General features: G+C 41.6%; 1 protein-coding gene across 2 annotated transcripts; it reads right to left on the minus strand.

Annotated features, from left to right (window-relative positions):
- Window positions 1-123: 123 nt before the first annotated feature.
- On the minus strand, window positions 124-26,265 carry PPP2R3C (protein phosphatase 2 regulatory subunit B''gamma). Of its 2 annotated transcripts, none has more exons than XM_054026001.1 (13): window positions 26,161-26,265; window positions 24,229-24,356; window positions 22,844-22,948; window positions 20,664-20,776; window positions 19,330-19,427; window positions 14,386-14,456; window positions 13,226-13,358; window positions 11,962-12,017; window positions 11,809-11,884; window positions 10,980-11,116; window positions 9,430-9,567; window positions 1,616-1,675; window positions 124-832 (listed from the first exon to the last, which is right to left on the minus strand). In XM_054026001.1, exons 1-13 carry the CDS (start codon window positions 26,207-26,209, stop codon window positions 644-646), a joined length of 1,353 nt encoding a protein of 450 aa, XP_053881976.1. In that variant the 5' UTR covers window positions 26,210-26,265; the 3' UTR covers window positions 124-643. The 2 variants fall into 2 exon arrangements, with proteins under 2 accessions (XP_053881976.1, XP_053881975.1); XM_054026000.1 differs by having other exon boundaries at window positions 24,229-24,359; window positions 26,161-26,226.
- Between the last annotated feature and the right edge of the window lie 69 nt (window positions 26,266-26,334).

The raw sequence follows: 26,334 nt of genomic DNA on the forward strand, positions 1-26,334 counted from the left end.
TCCTCATATTGACAAGACGGTTCACTTATGCCATTCAGTACTTTGTGTGTCTACCACAGATGCTAGTGTGTGTGTTAAACTCTGCTTGTCAGATCACTGTTAATTGCTTATTCTCCCTCTTACTAAAATAAAAATTCAATTTTTTTATTTATACAAAACCTTCATCTATAGTTGAATAACGTGGGGAGAGGAAACAATACACATTGCATACATAGTTGCTAGTGAACACTACATGTGACCGATTTAAAAACTCTGACATCAAATACAGCAGAGTTAGACCAATCCCAAGATTCCTACTGACTTCAGCAGTAGCAGAAACAGGCTAACACTGGGCATTTTTGGAAATCCCATCCTTAATATTCTGCAGGTTTTAATATACATCCTAGAACAAAATGTTGAAAGAGAAATGTTACTTGCTACTGTAGGTTGAAGAAAGATTCCAAACAATCTCTTCAGCTTACTAAAATCAAACCACTGTTGCTATTTTGGCTTCGCCATTTATCAATTTGACAACCCCTATACAAAGTTTTAATACCACCCATCTGGGGGAAGATGTAAGTGTCTTATTTGGATAATGAATAGGCCTGCAGCTTCAGAGTTTGTGCACATTTAGGCACATCTCCATGAGTACTGTGTATTCCTGTTATGTATCGTCAATATCTGTAGTAGTGTCATTATCACTTGCTACAAGAACCTCTCTGTTCTCATAGGTCCAGAAGCCATTCAGATCAATTAGAATGCTGGTAACAGTGTCTCCTTGACTACTGTTGATTAAGTCTTGAAGGGAGATCTTGTACGGATCCTTGGGCTTCACCATATCAAAGATTTCATCCTATGAAAGGAAAACCATAGAATTAAAAGGCACATTTATAAGCAGAATCGTGATTAATTTATCCATAGCATGATCATTTGGGCAGTCTGTGCCCCTCACTCATGAAGCTTTGATCTAAAATAAGATTGCATCTTAAGTACAGAGCTGGTAGCTGAATACACTGCCCCTCTAGTAATGGTCTTACTCAGCCAGAGAGGAAGTATGGTGGGCTCAGAAAGGCAGCATGAAGCCCTGCCACTTTAAAAAACAACAAAATGCAAAGAAATCAGGCAAATCCCTACCTAATGTTATGGAATTTTCTCTTCATTAAACATGAGTCACTTGCAGTATTTCAAGACTTCTGAAACTAAATAGGGAACTGCTAGCTAATATTATGTTAGAATGGTATCAATAAGTTGTAGTATGCGTTTAGTTACGGGCAGTTCTCAAGATAGAGCTATTTGATTTCTTTACAAGTAAGATAAACTTCCAATTATTGTCAAGCATCTAAAACCAAAGGTGAGGCTCAGTGTGTGCTTATTGTAGGTACTTGCATCAAAAAAATTTACTAAGAGAAGTTGAGTACTAAAAACTTTGCTTTCAGAATAATTAGTCTAGAATGAAGGGGAATTTCCAAGGTCACACTGCTGACGAGTTATATTTTTTTACAGCATGGCAAAGTTGATTTAACAGCTCACAAATACCCAGTGGCTACAATACTGTGCAAGTAAAATTTCAAATCTGTTTAATTCAAAAATTCCAGTTATGTGCACATGGTACTCTCTATATTTAGGGAAAGCTAACCTTGACATCTTGAAAAGAAACTGGTTCTTGTCCATGGATTTTCATTTGTTCCTGAATAGCCTATAGGAAAAGAAAAGCTGTTAGAGCAGTAGAAACCTAAGAAACAAAACTGATAATGTAGTGTTCTACAGTTGCTCAGTACTAGATTTAAAAAAATATATTTTTAATTGTCTAAAAGAGACAAGTGGGTGAGATCTTTTATTGGACCAACTTCTGTTAGTGAGAGAGACAAGCTTTCGAGCCACACAGAGCTCTTCTTCAGGTCAAAAGCTTGTCTCTCTCTCCAACAGAAGTTGGTCCAATAAAAAATACTACTTCACTCACCTTTACTCTCTAATATCCGGGGACAGCTACACCTACAGTACATATTTAAAGAAAGAGATGTTAACCCTAGTGGTAGTGGCTGCAACCCATCCTTCCTTCCATGAATAGAGTGAGCAATCCAAACAATGAAAGCAACTGGAATTAAATTATCCACAAAGGCAGGATTGGATTAAGGTCAATCACTATGGGTATGTCTACACTGCGACTGGCAGCGTGCACAGCAGGAGAAATGCAACTGGATAAATAGACATATGCTAGCTGTCAGGGTTCCCTCCCCACTCTGAACTCTAGGGTACAGATGTGGGGACCCACATGAAAGACCCCCTAAGCGTATTCCTACCATTTTAGGTTAAAAACTTCCCCAAGGCACAAATTCTTCCTTGTCCTTGGATGAGTACTGCTGCCACCACCAAGTGAGTTAGACAAAGATTCAGGAAAAGGACCATTTGAAGTTACTGTTTCCCAAAATATCCCCCCAAGTCCCTTCACCCCCTTTCCTGGGGAGGCTTGAGAATAATCTACCAACCAGATAGGTAAACAAGGTGAGCACAGACCACACCCATGGGTTTTTAGGTTCTTAAAAAAACAGAACTTTAGTATAAAGAAAAAAAAGTAAAAGAAGCACCTCTGTAAAATCAGGATGGAAGGTAATTTTAGAGGGTAATTAGATTTAAAACACAGAGGGTTCCCCTCTAGGCAAAACTTCAAAGTTACAAAAACAGGGATAAACCTCCCTCTTAGCACAGGGAAAATTCACAAGCTAAACCAAAAGATAATTAATGCATTTCCTTGCTATTACTTACTATTTCTGTAATATTAGCTGTATCATTTCAGTAGGAGCTGGATTACTTGCTTGGTCTCTCCCTTTGTCTCGGAGAGAACCACACACAGCAAAAACGTTCCCCCTTAGATTTGAAAGTAGCTTTTCCCTTTATTGGTCCTTTTGGTTAGGTGCCAACCACATTATTTGTGCTTCTTAGCCCGTTACAGGTAAAGGAGGGATTTTATGCTACCCGTAGCTGTATGTTTATGACACTAGCTCTGTCTGAGCTACTGTGTTAAAAATAGTATTGTGGCCATTGCGACACAGGTGGCAGCATAGGCTCGCCACTCAACAAGTATCAGCCCACCTAACGCTGGGTTGGTAGCCTGTGCCATGACATCCACACTGCTATTTTTAGTGTGCTAGTTCAAGCAGAGCTAGTGCAAGTCTGTTCACCAGGACAGGGAGGCATGCTCCCAGCTCCCGTATAAATATACCCTATATGCCTGGGCCCTCAGCTTCTGGAGTGACATGATGAGCTCAATCTTAACTTTCAGTGAACAAAATAGTTTCGAACCCTCACAGATGCAACAAAAAGCTTGAAAATGTGACCTAAGTGTAATTGAGGCCTGCCTTAGTCTGCAGACAGCCTAAAAGTGTGAAGTGCCCCATTCATTTTAGCTATAAAAGCACCTACCACACAAATGAGGGACATGGCTAAGGCAGGATCACGGGGGCCCCAAGTGGGGGTATATCCGAAAGCCCCAGATTGCCTTAATTTGGTCCTGCACAAATTGCCACACTGCTAGTGACTTGGTAAGAGCACACTTAGGACTTGTCCACATTTGAAATGCTAGAGCTGCAGCTGGGCTGCTATAGTGCTTTCAGTGTAGACACTATCTATGCTGACAGCAAGGGTCCTCCCTTCGGCATAGGTGATCCATCTTCCCAAGAGGCAGTAGCTAAGTCAACAGAAGAATTCTTCCATTGACTTAGCATTGCCTACATTGGGGCTCAGGTTTGCTTAACTATGCCACTCAGGGGTGTGGATTTTTCCTGCGCAACATAGTCAAGCTTACTTAACTCTTAGTGTTGAACAGGCCTTAATATTTTTCTCTGTAGCCCACTTCAATAAACATAAGATAATAGATTTACTGCTGTGGATAAGAAAGACCAATTCAAAGTTTGATACTGACAATTGAAGGGCATTACTGACATTATTGCAAAGGCAGGGAGTCACCTGTATGGAGAAAGGGTGCAGATGACCACACAATCTAATAAAAATTATTGTATTTATATAGGATTTCTGAATACTAGCTGTACCCCAATTGCCTGCCACCCTCCATTACAGAGGTGACTGCATTATAGTGGTACTGTACAAAGATTATATAGTTTGTAAAGTGTTTTGGGACAAAGGGTGTTACGTAAACTATTATGCTGATTTAAATGTTTAGATTCCACAGCAAAAAATACAACTGGTTCTGTATTAACTGAATGAAACCTTGCAGATTAAAGAAATGAATAATCTGAACAAAATGCAATTTTGCAGTGTAAAACATATTCGAACTTAACATCACGTGGAACTACACACTAGCACAGCCAGTTTGAAGCAAAACACAGCTTTTTATTCTCTAGATTTTTTTATTAGAGAAAATTTGAGATAGCACTATACCTATTACACTTAGAAACTCAATGAATAAAGACAGTGATTCCTTGCCATAGGAGAGATTTGAATTGAGGCACAACATGTTTCATTCACTACATAATGAAGGGGGGAGGGATAGCTCAGTGGTTTGAGCATTGGCCTGCTAAACCCAGTGTTGTGAGTTCAATCCTTGAGCGGGGCACTTAAGGATCTGGGGCAAAATCAGTACTTGGTCCTGCTAGTGAAGGCAGGGAGCTGGACTCAATGACCTTTCAAGGTCCCATCCAGTTCTAGGAGATAGGATATCTCCATTAATTTAAATTTTAATTTAATTTATTTATAATTCTGTCCAAACATTTGAGTGGACCTATGTAAATTGTACAGTAAGGGGGAAAAACCTAATCCAAAGATGAAGGACCAATCAATGCCCATGACAGAGTTCTGTATTTATTTTCTACAACAAGCTACTTTGAAAGATGGAACCTGGATTCTGGTTGGTTAAAATAATTCACAGCAGTAGCTAAACTAAACCACAAGCTGGAAAGAGAAGGTTAGCATCTTTGTACAACGCACTAACAAATCTAGTAAGTTAACTAAATGAAGCCATGCAACATGGTGATAACCAACCCAACAGTATTTAGCAGCAGAAAACACATGGCGCCAATAGGCTGAGGGAGTCCAACTTAAGGGCCTCATCAAATGTCCCCTGAAGTCAAGGAGAGCCTTTCCACTGATTTCAATAGGCATTGGATCAGACAGTGAGGACGCCAATTCATGCAGATTTACCTTGTGAAATTGGCAATCATGCTTTATGTAATTTAAGAACTACTACAAGTGGTTTTCTGTCAACTGTGACAAAATTGTCACCAAGTTCTTTTATTACAATTCTCTGGCACCATCTGAACCACCAGCAACAAGCCAATACTAAAGTGAACCTGTTTCACGCTCTGTATAGAATTCAGCTCAGGCTGGATTCTGTACCAGCACAGCACTTACTGAAAAAGCTTTGAAACTATTCCACTGTTTATTTGGAAGACTTCTGTTGAAAGATCGTGCTTTTCCAGAATGATGTAACTGAAGTCACTATCAGTAAAGGGTTTTTGTTTAATAGACAGAAGTTTATTACTGAACAACAGCAAAGGGCATAAGACTATAAATAAGACTTTATGAGCTATGTCTGAATGCTTAATGAGCTGAATGAATATGTAATTGTTCTTGATTTGGATAGTGCAGGCTTGAGTACAATGAAATACAGTTGATTTTAGTATCTTGGTACAAAATGCCACGTGCAGATAACTAAAAATATTTTTGATTCTAACTTTATCTGACACAACTGTTGCTGAAGAAGGATCTTACGCCTGAGAACAGGATCAGGCAAATAATTCCCTTTGACATCAATCAAAGCCAGGATTGAGCCCCAAGCTATCAACACCAAAAATAATTGATAACTTTTCTTACTTACAGTCTATTTTCTGCAAATATAGGCACTGCATAAGTTTCCAAGGAGATTTAACCATATCGAAAGTTTGAAGGGAGCGTTGCACACCAAAGGGAGATAACGTTACAGAAAAGTAAATTTGGAATTAGAGTAATTTTAATGACTGTTTTTTAATGGAAGCTTAACTATGAGAACCTTCTTCACAGCTAAATATTGAGAAAAATATTTGATTCACAGAGCCTTAGAAAGTGCAATGAGTTATTAGTGTGCAATCTTGAAATGTTAATAAATGAAATGCTTGAAAATGCAAGTTAATAAACACAAGTCTGCCAGTTGGCATCACTGAGACTTTGTGGGATAATAAACATGACTGGAATATTGGTATAGAAGGGTACAGCTTGCTCAGGAAGGACAGGCAGGGGAAAAAAGGGAGGAGGTGTTGCCTTATATATTAAAAATGTATACACTTGGACTGAGGTTGAGATGGAAATAGGAGACAGACTTGTTGAAAGTCTTTGGATAAGGATAAAAGGGGTAAAAAACAAGGATGATGTCATGGTAGGAGTCTACTACAGACCACCTAACTAAGAAGAAGAGGTGGAGAAAACTTTTTTTTAGACAACTAACAAAATCATCCAAAGCATATGACTTGGTGGTGATGGGTAAGGCTCCATGTTTGTCATGGAGGTCACAGAAATCACAGATTCCGTGACTTCTGCAGCAGTCCCGTGCAGTTGGCCCAGGAGCTGCCTAAGCAGTTCAGCCAGCCCGTGGGTCAGTTGCAGTGGCTGCTGCTGGGGCAGTCTTGGGGGCCCCCTGTCCCCTCCCAGCAGCAGGAGTTTGGGTGTGGGGGGGGCTCAGGGCTGCTGCTTACCTGGGGCGGGGGAGAGAGCCCCTCCCTCAGCTGCCCTAGCTCCACATGCTGCCTCTGCTGACAGCACCGTCCCCGCAGCTCCCATTGGCCATGGTTGCCAGCCAATGGGAACTGCAGAACTGGGGCTTGGGGCTGTCAGCATTAGAAGCAAGAGGAAGACCAAGGACAAGGTAGGCCCATTACTCAACGAGGGGGGAAAAACAATAACAGAAAAAGTGGAAAAGCAGAAGTGCTAAATGCCTTTTTTGTTTTGGTTTTCATCAAAAAGGTTAGCAGCGATTGGATGACTAACATAGTGAATGCCAGTGAAAATGAGGTAGGATCAGAGGCTAATATAGGGAAAGAACAAGTTAAAAATTACTTAGATGAGTTAGATGTCTTCAAGTCACCAGGACCTGATGAAATACATCCTAGAATACTCAAGCAACTGACTGAGGAGATATCTGAGCCATTAGCGATTATCTTTGAAAAGTCATGGAAGATGGGAGAGTTTCCAGAGGACTTGAAAAGGGCAAATATATTGCCAATCTATAAAAATGGAAATAAGGACAACCTGGGGAATTACAGACCAGTCAGCTTAACTTTAGTACCCTGAAAGATAATGGAGCAAATCATTAAGCAATCAATTTGCAAATACCCAGAAGATAATAAAGTGATAAGTAAGAGTCAGCATGGATTTGTCAAGAACAAATTGTGTCAAACCAACCTAATCATAGAAGATTAGGGTTGGAAGAGACCTCAGAAGGTCATCTAGTCCAACCCCCTGCTCAAAGCAGGACCAACACCAACTAAATCATCCCAGCCAGGGCTTTGTCAAGACGGGCCTTAAAAAGCCTCTAAGGATGGAGATTCCACCACCTCCCTGGGTAACCCATTCCAGTGCTTCACCACCCTTCTAGTGAAATAGTGTTTCCTAATATCCAACCTAGACCTCCCCCACTGCAACATTGCTTCTTGTTCTGTCATCTGCCACCACTGAGAACAGCCGAGCTCCCATCCTCTTTGGAACCCCCTTACAGGTAGATGAAGGCTGCTATCAAATCCCCCCTCATTCTTCTCTTCTGCAGACTAAACAAACCTAGATCCCTCAGTCTCGCCTTGTAAGCCATGTGCCCCAGACCCCTGATCATTTTCATGCCCTCCTAATAGCTTTCTTTGACAGGTGACAAGCCTTGTGGACAGGGAGGAAGCGGTAAATGTGGTATACCTTGACTTTAGTAAGGCTTTTGATACTATCTTGCACGATCTTCTCATAAACAAACTAGGGAAATACTACCTAGATGGAACTACTATAAGGTGGAAGCATAACTGGTTGGAAAACCATTCCCAGAGAGTAGTGATCAGTGGTTCACAGTCAAGCTGGAAGGGCATACTGAGTGGGGTCCCGCAGGGATCATTTTTGGATCCGGTTCTGTTCAATATCTTCATCAAGGATTTAGATAATGGCATAGAGAGTACATTTAAAGTTTGTGGACGATACCAAGCTGGGAGGGGTTGCAAGTGCTTTGGAGGATAGGATTAAAATTCAAAATGATCTGGACAAACTGGAGAAATGGTCTGAAGTAAATGGGATGAAATTCAATAAGGACAAATGCAAAGTACTCCACTAAGGAAGGAAAAGTTGCACACGTACACAATGGGAAATGACTGCCTAGAAAACAGTACTGCAGAAAGGGATCTGGAGGTCATAGTGGAGCACTGCTGCAAAAAAACTAAACATCATTCTGGGACGTACTAGCAGGAATGTTGTAAGCAAGACACAAGAAGTAATTCTTCTGCTCTACTCCATGCTGATTAGACCTCAACTGGAGTATTGTGTCCAGTTCTGAGTGCCACATTTCAGGAAAAATGTGGACAAATTGGAGCAAATCCAGATAAGAGTAACAAAAATGATTAAAGGTCTAGAAAACATGACCGAGGAGGGAAGATTGGAAAAAATTGGATTTGATTAGTCCGGAGAAGAGAAGGCTGGGGGTGGGGGGGGGACGGACATGATAACAGTTTTTAAGTACATAAAAGGTTGTTACAAGGAGGAGGGAGAAAAATTATTCTCCTTAACCTCTGAGGATAGGATAAGAAGCAATGGGCTTAAATTGCAGCAAGGAAGGTTTAGGTTGGACATTAGGAAAAACTTCCTAATTGTCAGGGTGGTTAAGCAATGGAATAAACTGCCTAGGGAGGTTGTGGAATCTCCATCATTGGAGATTTTTAAAAGCAAGTTAGACAAACACCTGTCAGGGATGGTCTAGAGATAATACTTAGTCCTGCCATGAGTGCAGGAGACTGGACTAGATGACCTCTCGAGGTCCCTTCCAGTCCTATGATTCTGTGATCTGCACACTAAATATAAAATCCCTTAAGTGACTGCACACAACTACCATTGCATTTTCTATTACTTATAATGCATTTTGGATCCTCTGAGGCACTGAAACGCTGTGTATAAAGAAATTAAGACCATCCCATACAGCTGTCTTTATTTTTTTACCTTGTAAGTAAGTCTTCATTATAGGGCAATTTCAACTGTTGGAACACCAAAATTATTTTCTATTGATTTAAATTAAATCAAAGCAGTTTAGTTTCTAATGCAGATAAGATGTTGAAAATGCCTTTTGAATTATTTCCAAGTTTTAGAATGTCGGGTTTTAACATTTTAAATCTTTTTTTAAAATTGACAAAAACCTCATAGTGAGCATAGGTAATTTAAAGTGATTCCCTGCAGATCTGTAAGTAGAAGCACAGAGACTATAACAACACACATCTAGAGACTTACCCTAAAGAAATAATTCAGGGAAAAAACATTCAGGTATCCTTTGTTCTCTATATCAAGCAGTTTGAAAATATATTGTAGAGCTGCAGGTTCCTTTCTGTTTTCTAATGCAAGCACAAAGTCCAGGTAGGTCTTATAGTCCTAAAAGAAAATACAATCATGATTATTACAGTCATCTTTTTAAATTGATTTTGCAAGCAGGAACATTGTAATTGGTGGCTATTTCACTGTAGGGTAGCCGTTAGGTTTTTTTGGAAGACAACAACATGAAACAGAAAATGGTTGCTGCCACTGAAGTGAACAGAGAAGTTTGTTTCTATGATTTACTGAGGCAGCATACCCATACTTTTTCACGGACATTTTATTTGTACACTAAGGAGTCTGTCCAGAAATCCAAATGAAACAGGCTATATACATTTAAACAATACTTGTTTATTACATCCTTAGATTGACAAGCATAGTCCAGTTGGCTGAGATGGGGACCATATGACAAGGTAGTTTCCAAAAATTTCCTCCACTTCTAGTCAATAGTTTATAGCACTAAAATATTGATAGGCTTTCCATTGGCGGAGAGTGGGCCACATGACCAATGTACCTAAAACACAGGACTCTCAAAACAGGGTAACTAATGCTGCAGGACTTATAGGACCAAACAGACCCTGGGTTGAGACATTAAATATAGTAGAATTTAGATCATACATTTTCTTTTTTCTGTTAGTGCCACTGCTTTGGTTTCTTGACCACAATACAACAAGTTAACTATAGCTACCTACATAGGTTACATATACACTGTATTTCTATGCATTCATCACAACCCCATCCAGTTTAGCTTAAAATTGGAGCCCCAGAACACAGACCGCTAGGGTGAATTCACAATTAACTAAGTTTGCATTTTATAAACCATCTCAACATAAACACAAAGAACAGTGATACACTATAAATGAAGTGTTTCACGATAAACAATATACACATACGTTTTCACTGATTGTCTTTGTCCATCCTAAGTCTTTAGTTTTAGTTTATAGGCTCCTCACTATTCACTCTCATAGCTGTAGGAGGCACACAGCAAAACCACCATAGTCTTCTGCCTCATATTAACTGCACAATGAGGTTTATTATTTAACTAGCTGCTGGGTCAGCTCTCTAATGAACATTGTTCAGTTACTTGCCATTTGGATTTCATTCTTTGTTTAAAGAGAAAGAGCCAAAATCATTCCAGAAACATTCCTGCCTCTCCACATTTAGTTAACATTACTGCCTTCAGTTATTGGAAAGGAAAATTTATACTGGATTATCTTGGTTTGTTACAATGGTACCTCATCTCCTTTCACAAAAATATACTGGAATAACACATTATGCTTTTTGGTAATAATCAGATAATTATATTCTCTAAGCTTCTGCTCTGTTCTATTTGCAGAAGCAGGTACTAAATAAAATAGTCATATTACTTTAATCTGTTCTTTGTTTTAAAGATAATGCTTATGCTAATATATCTATCATAGTTTTAGTACAGAATGTGTAAATCGGAGTGCAAGCTAGAAATACATGATTACCATTTCTCCATCATAAGTCAGACATTCCTGGAAGACACGATCTAAAAATATGTTGGTTAGAGTCCCTGTTCCATAGCGGGACAGTTCCTCTTTGCTGAGCATACCATTGTGATCTTTGTCAAGATTTAAATACTGGCCTAGGAAGAAGAAAATAGACTGAAAATACAATAAAATCTCCCTACATCATAGAAGAAGTAAATTTTAATGTGACAACACAGAGAAGTGTCAAGTTCATTTAACATATTTCACATTCTTTTGGATTAAATGTATAAGTAAAGTTATTAAATTGTAATGTTCTAGCTCCGTAAGAATATTTATAGTGCACCCTAAGCATATACAGAATGTAGAAAGACAAGGTCCTTGCCCCAAAGCACTAACAGCATAAGTCACATGAAGATGGTACATGGACTAGAACAAGCCTCAGTACAGAAATGGAGAGCAACAATGTAAGAAAGTTTAGCGGCAAAAGTATTTTTAACGAAGGAATGGAGGGCGACTGGCACACAAGGAGGAGGCTGTTTCAGGGGTAAAGAAGAGATGCACAGATAAGAGTGGGAATAGACATAGGGAGCAGTTAGGACAGAAGGTAGGGAAGAGTCTAAGGAGCATGAAGAGAGATGTAAGGGATAGTGAATTTGAGGACCAAAAACATGAACATGATGCAGAAGGTGAGAGGGATGTAGTGAAGAATGGAGGAAGCAAGAGAGGAAGATTATCTAAGCAGTGGGGTTTTACACAGATATGGGACCACAGAGGAAAGGTAATACTGAGTCTCTGACTAAATTATGCAAGCTAGTGAATACAAATGACTGTGCATGTAGGAACATACCATAAACCCTCAATGCGGACGGAGCAGAAAACCAATTTGTTTCTTGACTTTCTTTAGAAAGTTCTTCATCCCTTAACTAAATGAAAAGGAAGCACCCAGTTAGAATTCAGGAAGTGCAAAGTGAAATAACAAAACATGTCAAGAGATTTTTACCTCCAATAAGTCATCCAGAAAGCTGCAAGCTAAAATATCTTGTATCTTTATCTTGCCTGCGGGAAAAGAAAAAAAAATGTAACATGGTCACCTAGTTACACATCAACCCGGCCTTACTCACTTGAAAGGTTCCATTTACTTTTGTGGTACTGAGTGAATAAGGTTACCAAGATTGGGTCCTAAAGATTACCAGGAAAAACAATGCAAACTTTTTATTATCAATTATGCTTCCTAACCCATCAAAAAGAGAATCAATAAAAAAGCTTATCACACAGACACAAGTTAAAACGTTAAATTTAAGGATCAAACACAAGTCATTTAAAAAAAAATACAAATTAGCTGTTATAGTGTACAAAGCCTGACATTTGTAAACTGTGTCTCAGTTCAAAAAGGAATCATTATGGAATTACACAATTTTAAAGACAGGAAGTTAGGATCAAAATTATGAGTGTTTATTATAAAGTCACAAGTGAAACATAAACAACTGGTGTTTGTGCATTTGTGAAAGTTATAGGCCAGGTCTATACCGAAAACTTTTAACAGAATAGTAACATTGGTTGGGTGTGATTTTTTTGCTTTAATACAACATTTTTTATACTGGTAAAAGGCCTAATATGTAGGCGTATTTATAGTGGCAAAACATGCCAAAACAACTTATTTCATTCAGGGAACTGGTATAAGCTATACCAGCAAAAGCACTCTTTTGATGGTGGAAGCTCTGTCTACACTAGGAGGGTTTCCTGGTATAGCTATACCACAAACCTTTTCTAGTGTAGATTAGGCCAGAGATACTCAAAAATCCAACTAACGAGAGTAAATCAGATTGACAGAAAGATCTCTGGCTTGTGTTTTATGAGAATTACTTGGCATAATACCATCAGAACTGCGGTAGTTGTTGTGCTGCACTTAACTGTAGTAGGGATTAATATAAAGCTAATCCTAGTTCATTTATTTTTGCAGCAGTATGGCCCAACACATTATTTTTAATTTCTAAGCAAATACTCTAGAGTACAACTCTGAGGTGGTATTTCATTAGGACTCATTCTGACTCTGATCCTGCAATCTGATCTGTGCAGACACACCATTAAACCTATGCAGAACCCCTAGTCTTCAGTAGAGTTCAGTCCGCACAGATCAGATTGCAAGATTGGGGCCTATGAAAATATTTGTACAATGTTATGAAGACAGAAACAACTTCAGTATTCATATTTTAAAAGTAAAAACATTTCCACATATGTTTTAGAGTTTGAAAACATAAGTTTACCCGTTCTGAGAGGGTCTAAAAAGAAGAAGAACTTTCTAACCGCAGTGCAGACATAGAACGAGTAAAATGATTTTTCTAAACCATCCAACTGTGGCAACGTAGGGATAAGTTCCAAAATATAATTTTCTAAATCCTGCAAAATTAAAAAAGGAAAGAAAATATGCTTTGAGATTATAAACATTGCCATTGTTCAATTTAAATTAATTGTTTAAATTATTCTTTTGCTTTACAAGTTTTATTTGTTGAGAACATTATCCTGCAATGTCACTGTACTGCTTGAGTTATTTAATCACCTAAAACCTCTCCCTTTCTTCCAATTTTTAAACCTGAGTTTGACTAATGATGATCTCTTCCTTTACAAATTTCAGAAATTTACTGCACCTAGTAAATCAGATGGTATCTTGAATAATTAGAGACTAATTAAAACCTCTATTCAGATGGCTTATACCATTGCCAGTAAAAGTGACAGGAGAAGAGCATATGACAGCACAGCAGCAGTTTTTTTGGTGTCAAAATTAAAAGACACCAGGAGCAACAAGAAGAATAGAGGGTGCTCAGTGCTCCCTCATATGATGAAACAAAGATTTCTGTACACTTGAGGTTGTTTCTTCAAGATGAACACCATGTAAAATGCACACCTGGCATTATGACTGGCACTGTTTCATTAGTAAAACTGGGGGGAAGGAGAAATACATGTGAATATGTGGTAAATCGAATATTTGCCGAATGCCAGTGCACAATTGCGGGATCTGGATGTTCTTTTTGCTTAATATTCGATCATAGATTTTATTTTATTTTTTAAGACTGCTACATGTGTAAAGATAAAATACTCTGAAGAGCATCGTTAGCACCAGTCTTTTACATCATCTCTTTATCAATAAATATAATAGAATATCAATTATCTGAAATCTTAGTATTGAAACCTCCCTAAGGAATTACCAGTATGTCTCCCAAACTAGCGATTCCCTTGCTATTAAATCTCTATTACTCTGTATAAGCTCCTCTTTATCCAAACAAATCTGGTGTCACCCAAGATGTCTGGACTATTGGGATCTTACTCTAATGGAGAAACATTAAAGTACAAGTCACCTTTATCCTCTCTGTTGATTTAAGCTACCCAGGATAAAGTACATTAAATTTACTGAGTGGGCAGTACTTACCGATTCTCTGAGGTAACCCTGTCCTGCCACATCATATAAACTGAGGCCTATTCTTGTCTGGTGAAGCCATACTGTAAAAAAGGATTTAGAATCATGATACAGGATCCTTTTTTGGGGCAAAGAATAAATGCTTAGTTAACAGAGTTAAAGTTGACTGACAGTCTCTTGTACCCTTTCAGAATGTCAAATGCACCTATACTTAATCCTCTGAAAACCAGGAATTACAGATTTAAGATACATACCAATCCTGCCCCACAATCTTTACCCTACCACCCAGAGTTAACAAGCGTCACTGTAAGTATGTTTCAGCCAACATTGCCCCACATGCAACTATGAGGAATGACTAAGTAAATGTGCCATTTTATGTGGCGTGTTGTGTCCCATGGAATTGTATTCTCTAATTTATTGGCATGTACTTACTACTCCTGAGGGAATTCTGTGCCAAAAAATTAAAATTCTGCACCCAAAAAAAAAAAAAAAAAATTCTGCACACAATATTTTAAAATTCTGCAACATTCTGCATATTTTGTCAATAAATACATGTGGAGGCTCCAGCATGGCAGTGGGGAGCACAGGCCACTGGCTGCATGGAGGTGGGAGATCATCCTGCAGCCCCACCCTCCCTGGGGACACGGACTTGGCAGTGAGGCTGCACCTGACCCTGACAGAGTGCAAGGGCTGGGCCTGCCTCAGAAATACCCCAGGGTCATGCCCCTCTGTGCCATGCAAACCAAGATAGCAAGTGAGAGAGACAGAGTCTTGAACGCGCACACCCAACCCTAGCCCCCAATCTGGGTGTGGGGCAAGCAGGCTCAGCCTGAAAGGATCTAAGTGTGGAGGGGCTTAGTGTGGGGGGATCCAGGTGTGGGGTGAGAGGCTTCTATGTGGGGCAATCTGGATGTGGGCAGCTTGGTGTGGGAGATGCAGGGTGGATCTGGATGCACAGGTGCTCACTGGGGGGTTCCAGGTGCAGTGGGAATGGGACTCTGCAGGGGGGTCCAGGTGAAGGTGGTTGGGGCTCAGCATGGGAAGTCAGGATGTGGGGGATGGGGCTTGGTGTGGGGGCTCAGTGGGGGGGTCCAGGAGCAACTGGTTGGGGCTCAGTGGGGGGAGGGTGCAGGGAGCTTATCAGGGTGGTGTAGGGGGATGGGGCTCGTTGAGGTGGGGGTTTGAGTGCAGGGGATTCAGCAGGGGATGGTCTAGATGCAGGGGTTGAGGTTCAGGGAGGGTATCTGGGTATATGGGGGTGGGTCTGGATGCACAGGGGTTGTGCAACGGGAAGCAGCTTCCTGACCTGGCCATGGCCGCTCCTTGCAGGGAAAGAGGAAGTCCCGTCCTCCCCGACCTCCAGCCTGGCTGGGACTAGAGATGAGCATGATGCAGGGTAGGAGCCATTGGCCAGTGCATCCCCAGCCACCAGCAGTGATTTACCTCCCTGCTGGCTGCTCCAGGCACCCAAAACACCACACCTACGCTGCGGGGGAGGGGTGTGTGACCACTTTTGCAGCTTCTCTTTGCTTCATCATCAGAAATCATTTTTCTGCAAGGAAGCAAAGAAATCCGTGGGGGCATGAATTTTGTGCATGTGAAGTAGCACAAAATTCCCCCAGGAGTATGTACTTCAATGGCCCTTTACTGTTACTGTTAGGGTATACCAACCCAGCAGCTGGGGTTGTAATTCCCATCTTGAGTAGACATGCATGCATTCTGCTCGAGCCAGCACCTAAAACTAGAAATGTGGCTGGGGCAACACAGGCAGAGTGATTTGGGCTAGCTACCTGAGTACAATCCTAGCCAAGGTCCTAGATCCTTCCTCATGGCTACAATCCTACAATACCTGAGTACAATCCTATCTAAGGTCCTTCTTCATGGCTAGCCGCTCAGGCCACACTGCTACTTCTAGCTTGAGCAAAGCTATTGTGTGTTCGCCTACCTAAGCTGGAAATTACATCTCCCTGATGCAGTATAGACATCCCCTTTAGCAACTGGTGCAGGGATTACTTCTAGCAAGTTGCAATAGCCCACACCACAATATATGGAGAGGTGCATCTACACCTATGTGAAGCCCTCGTTTTTGCACTGAGTTATGTGGGTTGTACGAAGAGTGGAGCAACACAGTTCAATCTTGACGTGGGAATTTGTAGTAGTATGATAGTATCCATGATAGCGCACTACAGGACAGGGATAAGAGTAGGACATATTCCACCAGGAATCCTTTAGGACAAGGGACGCTATCATCTGGCAAAATTGGGGTAGTCTGTGCAGGATAGGTGGAGTGGGTGAGTATAGGCCAGGCTGAGGCAGCTCATGTTCACTAAGCCCAACGTAAACACAACTTTTGCCTTAGTGAGGACATGGTTTGACATTTTCTCCTACTGTACCTATGTGCTTTGTCTCCACCAGTACTCCATATCATCTAGCAGAATAGAGTGCTATGTCACTTGTCAGGGGCAGGTTGGGCTTGTGACACCCTGGCACCCCCATATTCACCACTGCATATAATTATGATATGTTTTGTACAAAGTATGCCTTGTGAATATCATTCTAAAAGTCCTGATCTGCTAGACATCAATATCTCTTTGGATTGTAAGTACTATCATTGTATGTGAAGTTATGAAGTTTGGCTATGTATGTGCTACTGAAACATGTTGTGAGGTTGAAAACACCCATAAGCAGACTTTCAGGTACAACAATAAAAAGGCCAAACAATGTTGATTGCTTATTGAGAAAATACACACAAGCACATGGATTACCCCAGGAACTGCGTACAATAGAAACCTCTCAGACGTAGCACTACACAATGGGAACTGTTTGACCCAGGTCACAGCAAAAGAGCTTTCCAGCAAGTTGGAAGAAGATATAAAACTTGGCTTCAACGTCCCTACAACACAACACCTGAAATTACTGGAGGAAAAAAGACTGAACTGCAGTGGGGGGCAGGGGGGAAGGAGGGCGGCGAGAGTGCTAGTCCCAGGCAGGAAAGAAGGAAGCCTGCCTGTGTATGCAAAAGCTAACCTGATTGTACTATCTAACTGAGTGAGACACTGCTTGATTCAAATCCTAACTATTACATTAGGCTTAGATTGCAGTTTTGTTTTATTTCTTATGGTAATTGACTTTCATCTGTTTGCTATCATTTAAAATCTATCTTTCTGTAGTTAATAAATCTGTTTTATGTTTTATCTTAACCAGTGTGGTTTTGAGTGAAGGGTTTGAGGAAAAATCTCAGCTCAGTTAACAAGGGTATGTGCATCGTCCTCTTCATATTGAGGGAGGGGCGGACTAGTTAATAAATTTATACTGGTCAAGTTTTGACCAGGGCAGGATGGTATAGATCCAGGTTCCTAGGCTGGGGAGCTGCGGGTATTTTGGCTGGAGCCTATCTATTGTTGGTTCACGCAGTGACTGGCAGAGCATCCATGAACACAGCTGGGTGTGATCCCTGCCTGTGGATGTTGGTGTGAGCGCAAGCTTGGAGGGCTTTGCAGCTTGTCACAACGTCACAGTGTGAGAGGGAACCCAGATTGGTAGAACAGAGGGCTCAGCTGTACCCCAGTTCCAGGTGGCACCCCGGAGGAGACATATCACAGGGATATCACTCGAAGTGGGCAGAGTTAAGAGTGCAGGGTAGAACTGGTGTGTGCCTGAACTCTGCGTTTCCTGGTTTGCAGAGGTTTAAGTATAGGTGCATTTGATGTTCTGAAAGGATACAAGCTTCTGCAGGTCAACCTTAACTCTGTGTAAACCAAGTTTTTTGGCAGTGAATTTCTCTTGGTTTTTGAGGAAGTGGTGTTAGTAAGGAAGGTATGATTCAGGGGCATAAGAAGGCTTCCTGGGAACACCTCACTACTATTCAGATACCACTTCTGTCCTCCCCCGGCTCCTCCATGCTCTCAGTAGGGCTGGGAAGGTATGGGGAGAAAAGAAAGTTGTAACTGATGGGCTGTGAGAAGCACATCTACCAGCTGGAAGCAGTAAGGCAGAGTGGAGGGAAGCTCCAGATTCCACTCTGGGGACTAATGTAGGGGGAAGGGGCTCGGCACAATCTTCTGCAGCATAGGAGTTCAGAGGTGTGAAGGGTTCATTCTTCTTAATAAGACATTTTCAGATTAATCAGAACATTCCCTGGAGAAGAATATAGTTTGACACAATAGCTCTGAGAGATGTGAACTGATCTATTCACAAGAGGGTGCCACACAGACAACCTGCTTACACCTAAGTGTGTAATGGAAGAAACCCAAAACTAACAAAAAAAGCTTGTGGTGGAACTCAGGGCTGGTCTACTCTAGAAGCGCTACAGCAACACAGCTGCACTGATGCAGCTGCGCCACTGTGGCACGTCTGGTGAAGACGCCCTATGTCAACAGGAGAGACCTCTCATCACAAAACCACCTCCACAAGAGGTGGTAGATATATTGGAGAGAGAAACTGACACATCTCTGTCCACACTGGCGCTTAGGTTAGTGGCTTATTCACACCCTGGAGTGACATAAGTTATACTGACATACGTGGTAATGTGTACAAGCCTTCGGTTGCTTAAAGAAGAGCATAAGGCATCTTAAATAGTTACCCATTCACTACTTTTCCTTGTGTGGTGTCAAATCTGCAACAGTAGCTTGGAACAGTCTTAGCAGGAAGTCAAGGTGTGAGTAAGCAGGAAGGCAGATGACTTTCAAAAGCTTTATGTCAAAGCCATAAGGAACCTGCCATTGATATTTCAGGAGTTTGAATCTTTTTTCCTATAAAACAATACTCAGAAAAAAAAGGTGGAACAGGAAAATAGGATTTTTAACCTAAGGGCCAGATATTGCTCCTGTTGAAGAGAACTGCAAGTGTCCTGTTAGACTTCAACAGATGAAGGGCCATATACTAGGAATATAATACGATCTAAATACGCCTGAAAATAAAATAATATTCAATATCACAGAAGAAATATCTACTCACCTTTTCTCATCACATAATTGAAGAACTGCATGATAGATATCCTTCCATAGGGATCATTGTGGAGTAATTTAGCAAAAACTTTCGCTGTAAAGAACTGCCTATGAAACACAAGAATGACAACACTAAGGGTTTGTCGACACTAAGGGTCTGAAATGCAAGGGCGTGGATTTTGCACACCCCTGAGTGACATAGCTGGGTTGATCTAACTTTTTACTGTAGACCAAGCCTCAGACTGTACAAATCTAATATAATGATATCAAGTTGACTGGTTGATACAGCTACAATATATAAAACAACTAACATTCTTCTGAATATTATTTCATGACAGGATAGGATATGTTATTTTTCTGGAAATGGATAAAAAGAATAGAAGACACTAGGCCAGCTCTTAATCTCAGGCATGCTATCCAGGGGCCTCAGAAAATCTGTAACATGAATGAATTGCACAAGCAAAGTAAGAGATTTTAAGAGAGATGCGCAGTGACATACAATGGATATAAGAGATCAGAAAATGAACCTGAATTTTCAGAGCTGCCTGGTTTTCTACAACAAAAACAAAATATAAAATGTAATACTGCAGTCGATCCCTGTCCAATTTTCCTCATTGGTTTCAAGAGTAGTTTCCCACATTATAATAGCAAACGCTTTGTTTCTATTTATAGAAAGTAAACTATGCATCACTTAACTAGGACAGCTCAGATTTAAGTTCAATAATGAACAGCATCAACTGCTGCTTAGTGGAGATGCCTTCTGATGATTTAATGATCTTTTGTGTATTTCAATTCTGGTTAAATCTATTTACCCTTTTAGCAGCTTCCAAGTCTCCTTAACTAGGATGATGTATGAAGAAACTGTATGACCTGCCTGACTACAACCTGTTCTTGACTATTAATTTGCTCCTGCCAAATCAAACAAACTAACTGGGCTGCTATGCTGGGTGTATAAAAGAGGCCTCTGACACTGGAGAGGCACCAGGATCAGTCCATCCCTTAGTGTAGATAGTGCTTCTTCCCAGCCACATGAGCTCTGCGGTTTCCTGGACAGTAGCATTACTATTAGAATGGTATTTCTGTTCATAAGAACTTCCTCTTAATTAAAATTAAACAGGATTTACTGGGGCATCTCAATCAAAAGGATCCTACCATGTCTGACATTAACTTTTTTGCAGGGGTGGAAATTGAAGAGTCCAGTGATAATTTTCTTATATAATACCATTTGCTCACCCTTAGTTAAACTTCCTATTATAACTTTAAATAATTAGATAGTTAAATAGTATTATGATCTTAAATAGCTGTTTAGCTTTAGTAAGCATGCACTAGATAAAGGAGCCTTACTTGCACTTGGGTCCAGCTTTCTCACCAACTTTCAAGAAGCTCTCATAATTGATCATTGCTTCCTCCCCAATCATAGGTGGTGTCTGATGTTTGTCCAGCAGAAACCACAAATTCTTAAAAGGGATTTAGATTTGGTTAGGGAAATATCACATAACAAATGTTAACATGCTCAAACAGGTTATTCATATCTAGGGCTCTGTGTCTGACACGGATGTCATAGAAGACATGGATCTGGTGACTTTCTGCGACCTCCGTGTCTTCTGCAGGGGCCAGTGTGGCTGACCCCAGGGCCAGCTGCTCAGGTGGCCCGGGGACAGCCACAACAGCCACTGTTCCAGCAGACCCCGGCAGTGGTCCTGGGGTGGACGGAGCAGCCTCGTCCCGTGGCCCCTGGCAGCTGGTGCCACTGGCCCCAGCTCCCTCCCCCCCGATACCCCTCCCCAGCAGTGCCCCCGGAATGCTCCCCCTCCCCTGGCCAAGATTTAATCGCATGCATTTTTGGTATAAGTCATGGACAGGTCAAGGGCTTTGAATTTTTGTTTATTGCCCGTGACCTGCCCATGACTTTTACTAAAAATACCAGTGACTAAATCGTAGCCGTACTCATATCTAAGAGCATGTCTTCAATGCAGAGTTAATTTGGGCGACTGGCACTCAGCTTTGAGCACTCAGGTTGGCCTAGCTCAGGTGCAAGCCGCCACATTGCAAACCTATAGTTGAATGTGTCCACCCAACTGCATCCATACTGGTACTCTACTCATCTGTGTATATCATTTGGGGGGCCATAGCCCATGGTTCTTTGTACCCAGTAAGTTAAGCTGTTCTTTGATTCTTTCTCAGTGAATTGCATAGGTACTGGAACTAGGGGTGCTCCTGCATCCCCTAGCTTGAAGAAGTTTCTATCATATAGAGGGTTTACAGTTTGGTTCAATGGCTCTCAGCACCCCCATTATTGCTCCAGCACCCCTGGTGAATTGTGGGAAGGCATTGGAGGACTATCAGCACTTGAGCGATTTAACATGCGTTCACACTACAAAACTGGCAGGCTAGCAGCCCATGTGTAAACAGCACTTAAGCTTTAGCTCACACCCCAAAATGGGCCAACTATCTGGGGTGTAAAGCACCACCACACTCAGGTGAGAGGTTTTGTGGGTGGGCAGGAGCCAGGATAGGGGCAACACTTGAGGTAAGAGCTTGAGTTAACTCTGCAGTGAAGACAAGCCCTAACAATAGACTCATAGACTTTAAGGTCAGACGGGACCATCACGATAACCTAATCTCACCTCCTGCATGTTGCAGGTCACAGAACCTCACCCATCCACTCGTATAATAGATCCATAACCTCTGGCTGAGTTACTGAAGTCCTCAAATCATGGTTTAAAGACTTAAAGTTACAAAGAATGCACCATTTACACTAGTTTAAACCTGTAAGTGACTTGTGCCCCATGCTGTAGAGGAAGGCGAAAACCCTCCAGGGTCTCTGCCAATCTGACCCAGGGGAAAATTCCTTCCCAACCCCAGATATGGTGAGCAGTTAAACCCTGAGCACGTGGACAAGACCCAGCAGCCAGACAACTGGGAAATAATTCTCTATAGCAGGGGTCGGCAACGTTCGGCACGCAGCTCGCCAGGGTAAGCACCCTGGCAGGCCGGGCCAGTTTTATTTACCTGCTGACGTGGCAGGTTCGGCCGATCGCGGCCCCCACTGGCCGCGGTTCGCCGTCCCGGGCCAATGGGAAGCCGCGGCCAGCACATCGCTCGCCCGCGCCACTTCTCGCCACCCCCATTAGCCCAGGACGGCGAACCACGGCCAGTGGGGGCCCGCGATCGGCCGAACCTGCCACGTCAGCAGGTAAATAAAACTGGCCAAGCCCACCAGGGTGCTTACTGTGGCGAGCTGCGTGCCGAACGTTGCCGACCCCTGCTCTATAGTAACTCAGAGCCCTCCTCATCTTCTGTCCCATCACCACCCATTGGAGATATTTGCTGCTCGCAGTCGCGGACCAGCTACATGTAATTGTAGGCAGTCTCATCAGACCATCCCCTCCATAAACTTATCAAGCTGAGTCTTGAAGCCAGTTAGTGTTCTTGCCCCCACTGCTCGCCTTGGAAGGCAGTTCCAGAACTTCACTCCTCTGATGGTTAGATTAAAAAATGATACATTCTTAGTGCCTTCTTACCTGCAGCTCTTCATTATCTAACAGCTCTCTACTTTTTCTCTGTAGAAAGACTGCTCTAGATTCTTCTCTTAATTTCTGCAGTAAGACTTCATCTTCAGCTGGTAGCTAAAAATATTACAATGTTATTATTTGTATTGCATTCCTTAATCCCCAATCAGGATCAGCGTCCTGTTTTGGTAGGTGCTCTACAAGCATATCAGAATACAAGTTTCTGTCTTACAAAGAGTTTACAGTCTAATCTGTAACAATATGCAATCTACCAAAAAAAATAGGACGGAAGGAAGGAGTATGTTTTTATCGTGTATTATATATGGCCTAAATATTTCCATAGTGATATTATAAACTTTGTAATATGAACTGGAATTATGTTCACTATGGAGCCAAAACTACTGCAAGATCTTAGTTTCTGATCTCATGAAAGACAAATAACTGCAAAATGTCTCAAGTCACTGTCTCCTATTACTTCTTGGTTTATAGCCCAACTTTGATTGATGCATAAAAATACCTTTTCATACTTTTTTTTGCATGGTACAACTCTTGCCCTGGCTGGGATGATTTAGTTGGGATTGGTCCTGCTTTGAGCAGGGGGTTGGACTAGATGACCTCTTGAGGTCCCTTCCAACCCTGATAGTCTATGATTCTATGATTCTTGCCAAACATCTGACACTGAACAATATCCTGGTCAATGTAACCTAAAATCCTTAATATAGTTCCTGTGAATTTATAAGCATTTTCAATGTGTAAATTTCATATTGCTGCTTCATTAAGTACTTTTGCCAAACAGTACACTCAGATGTGTGCCATGGATTTTACTAGAACCTGAGAATGTATGGGATGTCAGTGCAATCTATATTTCAGTAGGAGCATCTTCAATCCTCAGCATGCTGTATTTAGGAAGATACTATTTTATATAATGGATACACATGTGAAAAAGTAGACAAAAATGGTTTTTACTGATTATTTAAAGGTCTAGGACAGAGCATTCTATTTTTATTGTAAAAATGCTCAGGAAACAGGGTAGGGACTTCACGATACTCGCATTTCAGGGTCATGAATTGCATGTAAAGGTTGGAAAAGATGGGAAGTGGGCTTTCAAGTTTTGAAAACAGAGAAAATATATATTTTATGTTGCTCAATGGCTAACCCGATTAACCAATTAGCTACAGCATTAGCAAACTATTTCATGGCTTAATCAGATCCTCCTCAGCAGCTGTATGAGAGTCATTAAATCCACAGCTAGAAGGGAAAAACACTCACAACACAACTCTCTCAAATTCTGACCCAATGTAGCTTTTGTTACTAAAATGCCAGTATTAAAGAGATAAAGATTTTCTGCTTTGAGTGGTATATTCTTAGGTTTAAGTAGCTCTGGATATACCACTTACCCTGTAATAAAACCGTGGTATATTCACGTAGGATGTATTAACGCTTTTTCTTCCTCCTTTCCATTCCATGTAGTATTTTGTAAACAACTCCATTTCTTCATCCTTTAGCTCTTGTTCACTTTTTTTAGCTGCTTAACACAGAACAGAATATCTTACATTTTACCCCCAGGTAGACTGATTTTAACAAAGTGTTGGGTTAAAGGAAATCCATTTTGCTTTTATATAATTGCATTTTTAAACAACCAATGTCACTATAATCTGTATAATCCGCAGAGGGCATAAAGTAAAAGGCATAAATGCCTGGAAAACAGCGGACGTACATCATGTTTGTCTGCTCCCCAAAGGCTTGCAGAAGACCCTCTCTGCTAACACCATGTGGTCAGAAAGCTTTGAGTGAAGGAGGGCAGGGCTGTGGCTGGAAAAGGCAGGGAGCAGCAAGTTCTCTGGTGCTATTTTTTTAAATGTAATTCTGCTACAAGCACTAAGTCACCTCAGAGTCTTAATGTGCATTCACAAGGGAGGTTTCTGTGGCAACATGACTCCCTCAAGAGTAGCACTACTTTTGGATGAGGGAAAGTAGGAGCAGGTTCCCACAATTTTCCTGCAGATGCACAAGTTCCTTAGGGTTTCAGGACTATGATTCCTGCATACTACTGTAAACCCTTGGAAGAAAGATCCTGTTTGTTTCGTCATAATGTGAAAGTCAAGGTTCCTGTGGTTTTTTCCCCTCACAGGAAGAGTGCACATTCTACATTTGCATTTAGCATAACTTTCTGCACATATCTAACTAAAGACTAATGAAAGCTTAGCAGTTGCTAAAACATACTTATATTAATTTAATCTATAATTTTTGCATTTACTATCTGTAGAAATTATAGATTAACTATCATGAAAAACTTGGCTTCAACACCCACTTGTCTTTTGGGCTAGGACTATTTCTCCCTCTCTCTTCAGATCATTCATTGAAGAGAAATTATTGCTGTACATTACACCTGTATTTCTTTTGGGTAGAACTAAGGGGGCTCCAGTCCATTCCCATGCAGTATTATAAGCAAAGTTCGAAGTGTCAGAAACTATCTCCAGACATGTCTAAGTAATTGCTAATAAAGTGGTAAAATCTTTGAAGAAAACTATAAGAATACCAATGTCCTCAGTAATGTGAATGAGAAATAAAAAGCACAACATTTTATTCAGTCACAACTAAATAAAAGTACAAATTACTACACGTTTATTTGCATTTATTCTTCATATAAAAGGTATGCAAATACATCTCTACCCTGATATAACGCTGTCCTCCGGAGCCAAAAAATCTTACTGTGTTATAGGTGAAACCGCATTATAGTGAACTTGCTTTGATCTGTTTGGAATGTTTTATGTGGGAAAGACGAGAGGTCTTTTTTTAAACGCAAAGAGCTGAAATGTGATTTGTGAGAGACCTTAGCTCTAGTTCCAGGTGTGGGCCTCGCAGTCCTGGAGGCATCTGACGGCCCTCATGAGCACACAGAGTTCCAGCGAGGCTACACTAGACCTTCGGATGTGGTAGATAGCACGTGTTAGCTAATGCCACACCCTAAACGAGACCTGTGTGACCTCACCCCGATCTGCAGTGATCGGGCTCCAGGGCCCGTTCGGGCTTTACCCCTACCCCCGCTGAGGCAGCCTACCGGGGCGGGTCAGACACCCACTACGGTGGTGGTTTGTGACAGGGACGCCCGTCTGCTCGCTCACTGCACTGAGGGCCCGAACAGAGCCAGCTTGGGACCGGCTGGTTCCAGGGCAGGGCCGGGCCGGGCCGGGCCGTCAGCACAGCCCCTTAGCTCCGCGCTGGATCGAGCCTAGGGCAGAGCCAGAGACTCTCCCGCCCGCTCTCTGTGGGACCCCACAACCTCTGCTCCCCGCTTCCCGCTCGCTCCATGTTCCCCGCGCACTCACGGCCGGTGCAGGCGGCCAGCCGGCCCCGCAACGCCTGCTTCCACTCCATGCCCCGCAACGCCCGCCCCAACGGCTATACATCCGGGTTACTGTTCCTCCATCACGTAACCACCATGCTAGGTGCGGGTAAGAAGCTGTTAAGGGCCCTGGCAATTACTTCCGGCGCCTGCGACC

Source organism: Malaclemys terrapin, chromosome 4, assembly GCF_027887155.1.
Source record: "Malaclemys terrapin pileata isolate rMalTer1 chromosome 4, rMalTer1.hap1, whole genome shotgun sequence".
Classification (NCBI taxonomy): Eukaryota; Metazoa; Chordata; order Testudines; family Emydidae; genus Malaclemys; species Malaclemys terrapin.

Coding starts and splice junctions, on each gene's coding strand:
- PPP2R3C (XM_054026000.1), bottom strand. CDS start 26,209: ATGGAGTGGAAGCAGGCGTTGCGGGGCCGGCTGGCCGCCTGCACCGGC. Junction 11,117..11,808: donor GTCCGCATTGAGGGTTTATG/GTATGTTCCTAC, acceptor TCTTCTTCCTAG/GCCAGTATTTAAATCTTGAC. Junction 9,568..10,979: donor TGACTTATGATGGAGAAATG/GTAATCATGTAT, acceptor ATTTTCTTTTAG/GACTATAAGACCTACCTGGA.